This window comes from Strix aluco, chromosome 1 (assembly GCF_031877795.1).
Source record: "Strix aluco isolate bStrAlu1 chromosome 1, bStrAlu1.hap1, whole genome shotgun sequence".
In the NCBI taxonomy this organism is placed as follows: domain Eukaryota; kingdom Metazoa; phylum Chordata; class Aves; order Strigiformes; family Strigidae; genus Strix; species Strix aluco.
This window is the reverse complement of record NC_133931.1, coordinates 41,467,853-41,481,994: the sequence shown is the minus strand read 5'-3', so window position 1 is coordinate 41,481,994 and position 14,142 is coordinate 41,467,853. Positions and strand designations below refer to the sequence as shown.

At 39.6% G+C, this 14,142-nt stretch overlaps 1 protein-coding gene across 1 annotated transcript in view; it reads right to left on the bottom strand.

Moving 5' to 3' along the window:
* Positions 1 to 2,123: 2,123 nt before the first annotated feature.
* Positions 2,124 to 14,142, bottom strand: part of TOX (thymocyte selection associated high mobility group box) — a 225,791-nt gene continuing 213,772 nt past the window's right edge. The window contains exons 8-9 of the mRNA XM_074818637.1: positions 5,998 to 6,149; positions 2,124 to 4,374 (exon numbers count right to left, since the gene is read on the bottom strand). Coding sequence (XP_074674738.1) covers positions 4,338 to 4,374; positions 5,998 to 6,149 — 189 coding nt within the window. The 3' untranslated portion in view covers positions 2,124 to 4,337. The remainder of the gene's footprint in view (positions 4,375 to 5,997; positions 6,150 to 14,142) is intronic.

Below are 14,142 nucleotides of genomic sequence, written 5' to 3'. Positions count from 1 at the left end.
CATGACAGGCACTTACAGGAATGTTGCCAGATACAGCTGTTTAAAAGCCTTAATAAACAGCAAGTCAATACTAATCTTTGCCAAATTAATCTTTTCCTTGACAGCCCATCAGAGCAATTATGCTCAGACTCGTTGTAAACACACAATTGTCAGTGGGTAAGGATCTTCTCTGCAGTATACTGTGGATTTTTGCACACAGCTTCTTTTCCAAATAGGAAGGCTTCCTTTTCTTTTCCCCTTCCTCTCTTTCTTTCTTTTTTTTTTTTTTTTCTTTCCTATTTTATTTTCTAGCCAATTACATGTTTGCCAGCTTGGTATTAGCCTGAACAAAATTTCTTTGTAAAGTGTCTATCGCAGCAAGCCCTTAATAGAATGTGAAATGATGACAGTCGCAGGATCCATGCAGATGCACATTTGCTAGTGGGTTTCTCTAATTAGGCAGTAACTGTGACAGACTCTGAAATGTTACAAGTCATTGTTCTCACTTGTCCTCTTGTTGGTGGAATAAGAACTACATTTGAGTTGTGATTTAATGTGCTGCTGGGTAATAATAAAATACATGACTTTGCAAAGGAAAGCAAATGCTGTCTGTGAGACCTGACACAAAGCACCTCCTGTTCTCGGAGGTGCTCAGCACCTCCTGAAGCACTGCCAGCACACTGCTATACTCCCTAAATAATATTTTATTTAAATGCAAAAGGACCAGATAAATAATTGACAGGGCAATGTTTCTATGGATGTCTGTCTGTCTATCTATACCTGTATTTATATCTGTATCTATTTGTGTATCTGTATCTATATGTACCTATCAATAGGACTTCTGGGGAGTAACTCCTGTATGGTTTACATACAGATCTTCAGCTACTTCTCACAGTGTCTGCAAAACACAGATTTTTAACTACTCCATTTCCCCAGAGCACAGAAAGAGCTCCCAGTGGATCTGCCATGTTTACAGGATCAGATAAGAAACAGTCAGATACAGTCTTGGTAGTTCAGGTTGAGATGAAGTCTCAGAAGGTTGAGGAAGGTGGTAAGAGCATGTTTTACCTTCCAGTAATGAGCTCTTTTATTGTCAGGTTTCCTGTTTACAGAGGAGCCTCGCAGGGAATATTTGGCAGAGATACCACTGGAATCAGGAACTAGTATTTGGTGAGAGAGAGAAGTGGGCACGAATACATTACATTTCCTTGTGAATGGCTGGGGCCCTCCATGAATACATTACTTAATGTCTGTGGATGAATGGTGGGGGGGGGGGGGGGAACCTATAGCAGGTCCTCTTTGGGTCAGAGGCAGCAGCGGGACTGGATTTTTGCTCGAACCTCTGTGAGTTTGCTGATGGAGAGACTGGGACTTGCCTCTCCAGAACGAGGGACACTGAGAGTGGCAGTAAATTCAAAGAGCCTTTCCTTTTCAAAACTTCTGCTTACCTTGGTGCAAGCATATGGGATTTACATCTTGAAGAGTGCATATATTGCTAATCTTGCATTTTTCCTACTTTTAAAAAATAATTTTTTTAAAATACTAATTTTAATTACTGGAAGACATTATTTCCCTTGGTTTCTATCACTTTGGCAGATGTCTTTATCGTCTTTACTTGCTCTTACTGCGTTGCTTCAATGTGTAGGTTGTTTCATTCCTGTGTGCTTTCTCATTATCATCGTTATGACAGATGGTGACTTGGGTATATGTGTTACTGTGGTGCCTAAGCCACAGTGCTTCAGCAAATGATGGGGCATACTTTCATGAACTCCAGTGGAGTTTCATCTGCTTACAAAAGGATCTCAACCTTCTAGGCTCTACCTATTGACAATTTGTATCTGTCAATATGCATCTGAAAACAAATAGCAGATTGCCCTTGGCTGGCAACCATTCCTTTTTCCCAAGTTCAGATGTGAAGAACTGACATTTATGCACTGAAGTTGGATCTTTCCTTTGGAACAAAGTGGCTTCAGTATAACCCTGGCCAAAACTGCTGCTCTTCCAGCATAGCTGTCCCATCTGAACAGAGCATGGGCACAGAACCACTCTCAAAGCACTGGGTGGGTAAGGTGCTGCACGGTAAACACACCACAGGTTTCCATTCTTACAGACCGAGAGACACTAGCCACAGATTCATACAGAATAAGTATTTTATTCATGATGTATTTTTTTTATTATTTACATTAAAGTTTTCTTGTCTTTTGAACTTTGCTTGGATACTGAAATTAACAACTTCATGTGACTGCGCACCTGCTCTAAAAGAAATGAAGATAACACAGTTCTTTTCCATAAAAGAAAGAGGAAAACTGCCTGTCAAAATCAAAGCTGATTTTTCTCATCCCCAGTAATTATCTTCTCACTTTAGAATTAATATGAGTGGAAAATGTAGTTTACTATAATATAATAAATAGAAGACATTGGGTAATTAGTAGTGCTGGTATATTTCTAAAGTACTAAATAGACAAACAATAAACTGTGAATTTAATCACGAGTTCTCATACAGTTTCAAGACAGGAAAATTAGAGCTCTCAGCTACAGTCATTTGAGTAATCACATCTGATCTGCATTATTTATTAGTTATTACATGCCAAGTGATTCCGATTGTATATTGCCTGAAATCATTCCAAAGCAAGCATGCCTTTGTTTCTGTTTTGTTTTTAAAGGAAAATCAATGGCATTGCATAATGTGTATTTTATCCGAGTTGCTTGCTTTATTTCACATAGAAAATACAAATCAGTGGTACTCTCCATTCATTGGACAGGCATCTGGAAATGAAATCCTCCAGAAATATATTTTCAGAGCTATTCCTGATCCAAAATATTGAAAAAATACCTTCTTTTGGATTTTTTTTATCCTTTTCTCTGTGGCTGTTGAACTTACCTTTCATTTTAGGATGCACTTGTGATACAATCCCTAAAACTCTGTAGGAAATTTTGCATGTATAATAAAATGGCTGAAGCATATTTGGTAATATTTCTGTTGGCAATATTGTTATTCCACTTGACTAATTAACCAAAACTGATGAAGTTTCAAGAAGCAGCATTATGCAGTTTTATTCAGTTAGTTTTGTTGGTTCAAGTCTTAGTTTTGGGCAACTTCCTGCTACAATGTTTTAAAAAGGGAATTACTTAAAATACCTTTTTTTTCTTAACAACCAAGGAAATACAGAAATAAGTATTGGTTACCTTCATTTTCTGCCAGTAAAGCAGGTTTGGTGTTATATATGTCACTGTAAAACTAAATAAAGTATTCACATCAGTTGTGAACAATTTGTGCCAGCAAAAGTTAAAGCATCAAAGAAACCTCTTTAAAATGCTAACAAATTTACTTACAAACACCTATATTTATTATTTCATAAATAGGCGCAACAGGTTCCATAAAAAAGATTAAATACAGACACAGTATGAAGAAACAATAATACATAGCCATATGTAAAGGTTATAATTTAGCTGTCTCCAATCTGTTTCTGCATCTAATAAAATATCAGGTAAGCATTTGGCAGTTTTATACATAAAAGGACTTAAATGACATTTACTAACCAGTACACATAAAGTGATTTTCTTTAAAAAAAAGAAGCATTTTTTAGGCAGTACAAAATAAATGTGTTTGCTCTTTATCAACATTAGGTTTTTTTCTATTTTTTTGTGTTTATTTCATGAGACAAAGCCAATATTTTTAATTAATATCATTTGGGAATATTTTACTTTTTTCTCCAAATACTTTGAAAATATAGAACTATTAGTCAGTTGTTTAAAAATGAAGTAAAAATATGAATGTTTGCCAATTTAACCCTTATTTTGAAATCAATAAACTGGAATGAGCCAGTTTCAATTACAATTAGCTACAAAAACATTCACATTTTATACTCTAGGAGAGTGTAACATAGATGCTATTTACAAACTTGCTATGACTGCTACATCAAGCCATTTAAAAAGTCTTTAGTAGTTTCATATAAACACCCATTATGAAAAACCAATGGAAAATCCAGGACTTTTATCCGAGACATCTACAGTTGCTAAGGCAGTTACTATCGCAGCACTTCACAGCAAAAACCAACATAAAATCTGAATGGTCCAAGTTTCCTTCAGGGAAGAAGAAAAGCAATGTCCGTTAAAGGATCTCAGGGTAGGGGTGGAAAGGAGAAAGAAAGAGAAAAAATGGGGGGAAAAAAAAAAAGAAAAAGAAAGAAGCAAGACTATTTTTTCCAGAGTGGGTGACCCACAAGCTCAAATAGTCCTAAGTGCTTAGCAACTTGTATTTCCTAATAAAATGCAGAACTGCCTTGACTGCATAAAGCAATCCATGATGAAAAGACTTCCCTGCATTCCTCAGTGGAAAGGAGAGGTGTTTCAGATTTTCAGGTAAGGTAGAGTGCTTTGTCCCTCTGCATGCCCCTGTTCAAAGAGAAAAAGAACAAATGCGATTTTTCAAAAATTTGTCAAATTTTTAGTCCTATTCTTCCAAAAAACCCCACAACCCTACTGCAAGTCATTAATTCCAAGCATATCACTGAAGCATGGCTGCATTATCATGGTAATAATAAGAAAAATCCCAGTGCCATAGTGGCATCTAGCAACCCAGAGACCACACTTGGCTCTAAACTACACAGGACTGGGACATGGGTTTAAGCCCTGGTTTGGGATCACCTGCACTAGCAGGTTGCTAGTACTGACTATCCCTCTCACAAACAGCATAGGTACAGCTGATGGTTTAGCACAGGTCTTGGAATGATACTCCATAAGTACCCTATATGATGTGGCCACTTTCCTTATAGGGCAGGAGGACATGGGTACCAGCCACTGATATCTCTGGCCTATTTTATTTACCAGTACAAACATAGCCAAAACATGTTGGCAGATTCAGGTAAGCATGTGCAAGGGAACACCAGAAGCTTCTGGCAAAGTCAACTAGACCAACTGTCTACTGGAGACCAGGCACTACAGGAGACCTTCCATCAGTGCACTGTGTCTAGCACACTTTTACATTCAGTTCTTGCTGGGTTTCAGCTTCAACTGAAGCATACCAGTTCAGAGCAAAAAGGAGGCATTTACCAGTTTGTAACTCAGAACAGCCTGTAAAAGTCAGGAGAAAATATATCACTTAAAGCAGAAGGAGCATCATTGATGGGGCTTGGTTCACACTGCAGAGATTTTCTGGGAGAGAGGCTTTACTCTTAACCTCCTGCTTCCTTGCCAAAACCCAGGCACCAGTTCTGCTCTTCCACAGCTATACAGCTTGCTTTGTTTGGAGTCCAGGAGCAGCGCAGAGCAAGTTACATTGCACTGGCAGTTTATGCCAATGCTATAGCAGAGATAGGTTAAGTCCATGTACACAGATTCACAAAGGCATATCTACACAGGGGTCTGTGTAGATATCTACAGGGTCTGCTCAGAGAAAGCTTCTGCTGATGGCAAGTTATGCCCAGTGGGCACCTAGAGGGCACTGCTGGGAATGACCGTACATTGTTTTTTCCAGAAGAGACTGGGATTCAAAGCCACGGGTGGCAATGGCTTGTTGGACAGAGGACGGTCTATTCAGAGCTCAGTGTAAATGGGTGTAAATGTCTGTGGGCTGGGCAGGCTCCTACAAGGGCCTGCTGCACAGATCAAGACATTTCGGTGGTACAGCACAGAAGTGAGACTGTTGTGCTGAACAAGTAGGCAAGTATTTGGAGAAAACAGTTCACGCCTTTTGCCTCTCAAGTAGGAGATAGTGATCTTAAAACTTTTTTCCTACACTTTCTCCCTAAGATTTCAGTTCTGCTTATCTAAGGAATGGAAGTTCTCTAAGACCAAAGTGTATGTGCTGTGATAAGGTGACAACAATGTCTAATAAATGTACATACTGAAAACTTGTTCTCCCACAACAGTCTAACTACTGAATAAATACAGTGCCATCACAGACGCACTTCTGAAATACTGTAGGGAAACAGGCAACAAACTTGTTTCCAAATTCCCTATCAGACACTTGTGTCATGAATGTTGCTCAACACAAGGTGGCATTCACTGGCTGCTTACCCATTACTGCAGTAGTCATTATTCCAGTCCACAGTCTGTGCTGGAGGATTTCTGCACCCTGAACGAACATACTCCATTGCTTGGGTAACAACTTGTGCAGCTGTTGATGTTGGATTGATGATATTCTGATAATCAGGCTGAAGAGTAAATCCCTAGATGAGAAAACAAGTACATTACAATATATGTAAACCAAGCAACAGGTTGTGTGCATTAAAAAAACCCGATGTGTACTGTGAAATGGTAGAATACTTCTTTTCCAAGTGTACTTTGGGTTATCAAACTTAAAATAGGAAAAAATGTATAGGTGCTTTCTAAGTTTTATCATCTTTTTTTGAGAAATGAGACACTGCTAAATTGTTGTTAGCTACTACACAGTCACATGATGGAACTAAAAGGGACAGAGCAGAAACAATTCAAAACCAAGAGAACAACTCAATCAGCACTGGGGCAAAAAGGTCTGTTTGCTCCTCAGAGCTTCCATTTAGATTAAATGTAAGGATACACACTAGTCGTTAATTCCCAGAATATGCAACAGAATCTTTTTGAAGGATGTAGGCAGCAGGTGGCTGACTGTTTTATTAGACTACACCTATTCACATATTGTTCTCAAAACCCTTTTTCTTCATTCAGTCACAAAGGGACCATCTGCTGCTTCTTTTATTTGTACTTCTCTCTCAACTAAACAGAAATTCAACCAAAGCTTTTTAACAGTTGTTGGACTAATGTAGTGAAAGTAGTACAGAATAACTTGCTTTTTGAAACCAAGAAGGCGAGAAAAAAAAAGTGGAAGTTACAAAAAGACATCTAACCTGCTCCCTGAAATATCTGTCATGTGAAAAGTCATAGTAATTTTTAGCTCTTTTGATATACGAGGATGTTTAAATGTTGTGTTTCAAAACCAGGAGAACAATTGAAATTTCAAGGCTAGTGTTCACTCTGTAAAAATGTACATCATGTTCCTGTAAAGTCAGAAGAACTACATTGGGTAAAGTATGGAATGCCGTATGAAAGCAATCGATGTCTGCTGCAAAAAAACAGACCAAACTCCTTCATGGGGCAAGGGCATAAAATTCCCACTCAAGTTAACTGGATCTGTAGGTGCTAAATCAGAAACTGACCTTGAACCAAGACACCTAGTTTGAAAACCCACTCTTTCTGGCCAAAGTCCACATACACAATAGAATTAAAGCTCGTAGCTTTTAGTTTTAAATTCAAGTGCATTATGTGTGATTGCTTCTTATACACAGCCTTCATTAGGACAGGAATTTTATGGAGAGCTGTTTTTTTCTGCAGGTTTAACAAGTCAGCCATGCTACCTTTCATCAAGATAAACAAGTATTCTCAGTTTGCACCTGGCCCTCTCCATCCAAGAAATGAGCTTCCTTCAAATATAATGTCACTTCCTCTTTCTTGCATTATATTCTGTCTCTTCCCCGGAGGTCCCATGGGTGTTCTGCCCTGCCGTGCCTCTCGTGTACACCATCACATCACTCCGTTGATTCTGATCATGGATTTTGGCCTCAGCTATAAATGAGTGCAACTTTCTTCCATAATCTCTTCCATATGGAGAATATCCCAAGTCATGCTTCAGTACCTTAAATGCTCTTTGAAGCCTCACTGTGTCCCTGATGACTCCAAGAAACAGACTATTAGTAGTGGGCAAGTTCACAGCTGAATTCTGCATCTAGTTGTCAAGTAACTTATATACTGCCCTGCTAATAAGGTAAAATAAACCCCACCCATTGTAACTCTAACCCCCATGCTCCGTACACTGCCTTTGCACCAGGGTCTAAACCTGCACATCAGGCTGCATAAACAACCCCCATGTCTGCAATGGATCTAAAGGAAACTGTAATTGAGCAGACTTCCCAATGACTTTAATTGGGGTTTCATGCAATCAGAAGGCAGAAAAAATGGTTTTGTATGTCACTGTCATCATTTTTATACAAAATATCACCCATAAGGCCTTTCTACCTTACCTATAAGAGGAAACTAACCACAGAAACACATTCTACCCTCAGGCACTGAGGCTCAACTTTGGTAGCAAAGCCCCGGAGCTATTTCTTATCAGTCTTCGTGAAACAACTGCATATACGAGAAAGATACTATATGGGGCCAGTAGCTCCAGCAGTGCTATGTAAGCATGCAAGTGAGCAGGCACAGACTCAGGTACTCATGCAGCAAGAAGAGACAGTTCCCCCAAATCAGAGGAAGAGATCACCAGTGCAATATCCATTCCATTTCTTCTGGACTTAGGACAAATAAATATCTTATATGTTGGAGGATGGTCCTGTGGTTTGAATGCTAGCTTGGAATTGTGTGGGAACTGCATTTTCTCAGGTTTTCTGTGTGACCACAGCCAAATTACTTTGGCTCTCTTCAAGCAAGCATGTGTGCACGTGTGCTTGGACTGAATTGATACCTCTCATGTTAAGGTTGGGATCACGGATCCAAACTTAATTCTCCTATCATCTGCAAAATAAGGGGTAACAACACTTTCAGCTTGCACCTGGCTAGTCTGTTTAGTTTATAACTCCCTGGGATTGGGGCCTGTTTCTTAGGACATGCTCATGCAATAAATTTTAACATGGTGCAGAGGTATCTGAGTCAGGCTCCAGCTCCAGAAGCAGCTGAGCTGCTACAGCTCAGTGGTCCCGCTGTGGTTGAGGGCTACCAGAATACCAGCAGTGTGGGTGTTGGAAAACATGCTTGTTAAGGCAAAGCAATTTAAGAAACCTGAACTCAATACAAAGGACAGATAAAGTATGGTGATGTTTAAGATGTAAACAATAATTACTTCAGCTTTTTCATCAACAGAAAAAGCTCTGGAAAAATAGATCTGTACAACAGGCGGAGACAGCCTTGTAACAGGCTTGTAGTAAATATTTGTGTATTATTTATGTAAGCCCTTAACAAACAATGATGAAATAAAAAGTGCTCAGAAAATGAGTGCTTCGAGGTCTAATTAAACAATGGTGAATGTTTTTGCATTGTAATGCTCAAGAGAAAATCACCAACTGTTTTGCAACATGCCTAGAATTTTAAATTTCATTTTCTTGTTCCAGATTGAAATAAAAATAGGGAACTTGATAAAGATTAATTCGATGTCAGGAGGGACATTTGCTCTTTAATTAGATTTCTGTGGCCCTAGCAGTTTCGTTGTGCCACTGTAGCAAGTCCTAAAAAGCCTGCAGCAGAACTAAACAGTGATCCTCATCTCCACACTTTACTGGGAACTAATTTCATTTCCTGCCTGTCTGGAGAGGTATTTTCAACAGGCATCAATGTTTTTGTCTTCACAACTGATTTATTCATCAATCTCAATGTGATATTTTAAACCTTTAAATTACATCCAAATCCTAAAGCATCTGTTTATTACACAAGGAAATTGAAAATCTGTCTGTGTGATATTATACAAAGATTTTTCCTTAAGGTTATAAAGGAAGTTGACAGATATTAATGATTTTTTTTTTTCTCCTGACCTCATTTGAAGACAAAGCTTAACAAAAAAGAGGAAGAAATCTGGACAAATACAGCAGGTCCCTGAGTTTACTGTATATAATATATACCAGAAAAAATGAGGCTGTTATTTTTGGCAGGCTCTGCAATCATCTTGCTGTATACATCTATTTTCTAAAGGAAAAGAAATACCTAAAAGTAGACTGAAATGAGTTATTATTTTAAAAAATAAAAAATAAAATGTGACATACATTAATCTTCTGCTTCTTCGTTATGCATGCACTTGCAGCCATGGTTACTAGACATTAAGAATCTAGTTTTGCTTGCTCTACCTGTGAACCAAAGTGGGACAGAGATTGTAATGGGACTCACCATCCCAGCCAGTGCTTGGGTGAAGGATTTTGAGCAGGGAAGGAGATGCTTCCAGTAGGGCTAATTAAAAGTCCTTAACAAGAACTGGGCATATTTGGGAGCATGTGAATCCTTGGTCTCATTTCTCTCCACACAAAACATCACAGTACAACAAGCTGGAGAGGGGATACGCTCAGAAAGAAGCGCAAATGTCTGTGTGAGTAGAGAAAGGAAAGAATGGCTTTGCAACAGAAAACAGGTTGCAGCTTCAGGTACTGCTTTAGCCTGGAATCTGGAGAAATCATGTTGATTTGAATGAGAAGGGTCAAGATTCAGGTCATTTGATCCCAACGAAGTAAAAATTAAACATCATGTTAAACCTAAGAAACAGACTGGAGAGAAGCAACTCTATCAGTTAAAAAGTACAGTGACAAGATGCTCACATGAGCATTTAATGAAAGAAAAATCACACTCTCTTAATCTACTGTGATTCTTCCAGTGTGTCAAAAGTGGATTAAAAAAAACCTGCTACACAGTGGATTTAGACTTTAACAAAGTAAAACTTTAACATGGTTCCTATTAATAATATTTAAGAAAAATATAGCATATTTCAGAATTAGAAGTTAAATGTAATAAAAATCAAGATCTAATTTAAATCTGAGAATAGAACTAAATGGTCATTTTTTATCACTGTAAACGAGCACCACAAAGATCTACAGTAGAGCCCGTTATTTATTCATTAACTGTTTCGGAACAGAAAGGAAAAAAGACAAAGTAGTCTACTTTGCAGAATCACAGAATCACAGAATCGTCTAGGTTGGAAAAGACCTTGAAGATCATCCAGTCCAATCATTAACCTAACACTGACAGTTCCCAACTACACCATATCCCTCAGCGCTGTCGACTCTACTCTTAAACACCTCCAGGGATGGGGACTCCACCACCTCCCTGGGCAGCCCATTCCAACGCCTAACAACCTGTTCTGTAAAGAAATACTTCCTAATATCTAATATAAACCTTCCCTGGTGCAACTTGAGGCCATTACCTCTTGTCCTGTCGCTTATTACTTGATTAAAGAGACTCACCCCCAGCTCTCTGCAACCTCCTTTCAGGTAGCTGTAGAGGGCGATGAGGTCTCCCCTCAGCCTCCTCTTCTCCAGACTAAACAACCCCAGTTCCCTCAGCCGCTCCTCGTAGGACATGTGCTCCAGACCCTGCACCAGCTTCGTTGCCCTTCGCTGGACACGCTTGAGTAATTCAATGTCCTTTTTGTAGTGAGGGGCCCAAAACTGAACACAGAAATCGAGGTGCGGCCTCACCAGTGCCAAGTACAGGGGTAACATCACTTCCCTGTCCCTGCTGGCCACGCTATTTCTGATACAAGCCAGGATGCCATTGGCCTTCTTGGCCACCTGGGCACACTGCTGGCTCATGTTCAGCTGGCTGTCAATCAACACCCCCAGGTCCCTCTCTGACTGGCAGCTCTCCAGCCACTCCTCCCCAAGCCTGTAGCGCTGCTGGGGGTTGTTGTGGCCCAAGTGCAGCACCCGGCATTTGGCCTTATTGAAACTCCTACAGTTGGCCTTAGCCCATCGCTCCAGCCTGTCCAGATCTCTCTGCAGAGCCTCCCTACCCTCGAGCAGATCAACACTCCCACCCAACTTGGTGTCGTCTGCAAACTTACTGAGGGTGCACTCGATCCCCTCGTCTAGATCATCAATAAAGATGTTAAACAGTAACTTCTGTTAAACAGAAGTTACAAAAACATGTAGATACCTCAAAATAGAGAAGATTGTTTAAAATAAATTAGAAAATATTTACTAATGCTAGGCTTATGACCAAAATGCTAATACCTAAATTTTACTTTGCCTTGTACATTTCAGAACAATTTGGCTGCACTGTATCAGCTGCATACTCCACAGAATTAATTGGTTTTAAAAATAACAGAAATTGTGCAGTCACTGAGTATTTTTGGCTACCAGCACTTCTGATCTTGATGTTCTGTAGTTTTTGTGGACTCCCGAAGGAGACTGCACTTCTCTAGCTGGCAGTCTCTCTTGGTTTGGCAGCTGCACACATGCAGGCAAGGACTGCTGGAAGTGGAGGAGGACATGCTGTTCCCTGTGGAGTAGATGAAGATCAGCTCATTGTCCTGGCAACAGTGATGGCAGAACTCCCCAGGTCAGCACTTCTTATCAAAGTTACACACAGAAGTTTGTGGATTTTGCACACAGTGGTTTTGGAGAACTGTGTTCCTGCCTGCCAGGACTGAAATCTGGATCTTTATGTGATTTTTCTTGGAGCTGGCAGTCCTTCAGACATACTACAAGACTGTCTTTGATAATGGTCTTTGATAAGAAACTGTCTTCCCTCTTCTGGAGAAAACGAGCAGGGGATCTGTGGAGAGCAGGGATTCCCAGAGCCTGCTACCACTAAGTGTCACACTAGTATGCCACAAACTATTTCAAAGCTGGATGTTGGGAAGAAAAAGGGAAAAAATCAGAACCCACCATCAGTGGGAGCTGTGACTGCTGCTTCTAACGTGTCTACAGCACAGCTGTCTGTCTGCAATGGTGGTGTCCAGCCAGGTGAGTCTGCGAATGCCTGCAGTAGAAGACTGCTAGGAAGCTGTTGGCAGACTTACCCTTCTCTTGCCTATTAAGCTTCATGCTGCAGTGTGACAGGAGAGAATTTACCTCATTTCTTCTTAAAGTGTATTAGTCTGTTTGGTATGAGTGGTCGTGAGGTCTCCCTCCGAAAAGGAAAATGTCTCCTGTTGAAAGTCACACTGTAGGAAGTGGGATGCTAATTAGTTTCCGTTCTTGCTGCTTACATAAATTAGATGCTTGCCTTTGGAAAAGGCTTAGGGTAACCACACCTTTAGCATGGAGGAAATCAAACAGCTGAGGGAAAAAGTGAAAAAAAGTTGAATTAAATGCAACTATCCCTTCGGCTTTATCAGACTACTATTCTCCCATTTTTTTTGTCTGTCTTTTTATGTAGCAGAGTGGTCTACACTGTGCTGCTGGGGATTGAACCTCACATCCAGAGTCCTCCTTCCCTCCTCACCACGGGCTGAACATACAGGGTGGTGCCTCTTCTTTGTCCTCATTGCTGTTGACTCTGTGCTGCTGTGATCGTTTGGAGGGCTCGCTTTTTCTCCCATGATGTCTTTTCCTCTTCAACATGCTCTGCGATCAGCAGAGTGTTTGCTCAATTTTGAGCGGAGGGGAGAGCAGAGTCCTTTGACAACTGAGTCAGAAAGAGGCCTTTAATTGCAGGTTATAGTTTCTTGACTTCTTGCTGTTTGCTTCCTGATGGCTAATCTGTTCTCCATGCTCTAATGCAGTATGAAATCCTGGTGATAGTGTTTTCTAACATTTCTTGAGTACGACTAGAAAGAGTCATACCTAAGAGACTAGACAGGATACCACTGTTCTGCTCTGGCATGGCAAATCATAGTGTTGTTAGTACAACTGTTGCCCCAAAATTTAACATAATTTTTGCTTTGTCTTTGTCAACATCACTCTTTAAAGGAAATGGATTCTATATTTAAACACAATTCACAAACTCTGTAAACTGTTGTATGGTAAAAAAATATAAATTAAATTACAAATATTCCCAAGTGAAATTACATAGATTTTCCAGAGTTCAAAATTTCTGTTACTTTGAAACAAAAACAGAAGTGTAAGAAATAAAAGCTGGTTTATAGATGTTCCACAGTGCATAAAGAGAAATGTAGTTAAGATTGGCAGTGTAGCATTTCAACAGGTAATAAGCACCTGTCACCTTGAGTGAAGCTCAGAAATATCTCACCATGGTATCTTCATTATAAGCATCAGCCTTTCTGATTAAGGAATATGAGCAGGTAAAAAGTATTTAACCCAACTTTTCATGAATTTAACAATGAACAGGAACACAGAGGCACAACATTTTTTACTTTACTGTACTTGTACTTAGTAAAGCAAAAGACTCATCATGGTACAGGTCTACATATTGACTTCTAGACACCTGTTTTCTACAACCTAGCATCTTGTGTTTTCTTTTAAGCTAGAAATAACTCAACTGCATGCCACACATCTCAGAGATAAGTGAAACTACTCTCAAGCCATTGATGCACACACCATATGCTACAAGCATGCAACTTGGTAAAATAAAACATCAGAAGATTGATATTATCTTACCTTTTTTGTAGTATGTAATGGTTTGGAATAACGCCTAAGTGTTTGGATTCATACAATAATGATGATGTATGTATACATATATAAGTACCTAACATCTGCATTACATCTTTTGCTAGCCCCTACTGTACTATTAATTCCATAAATAAAGCCA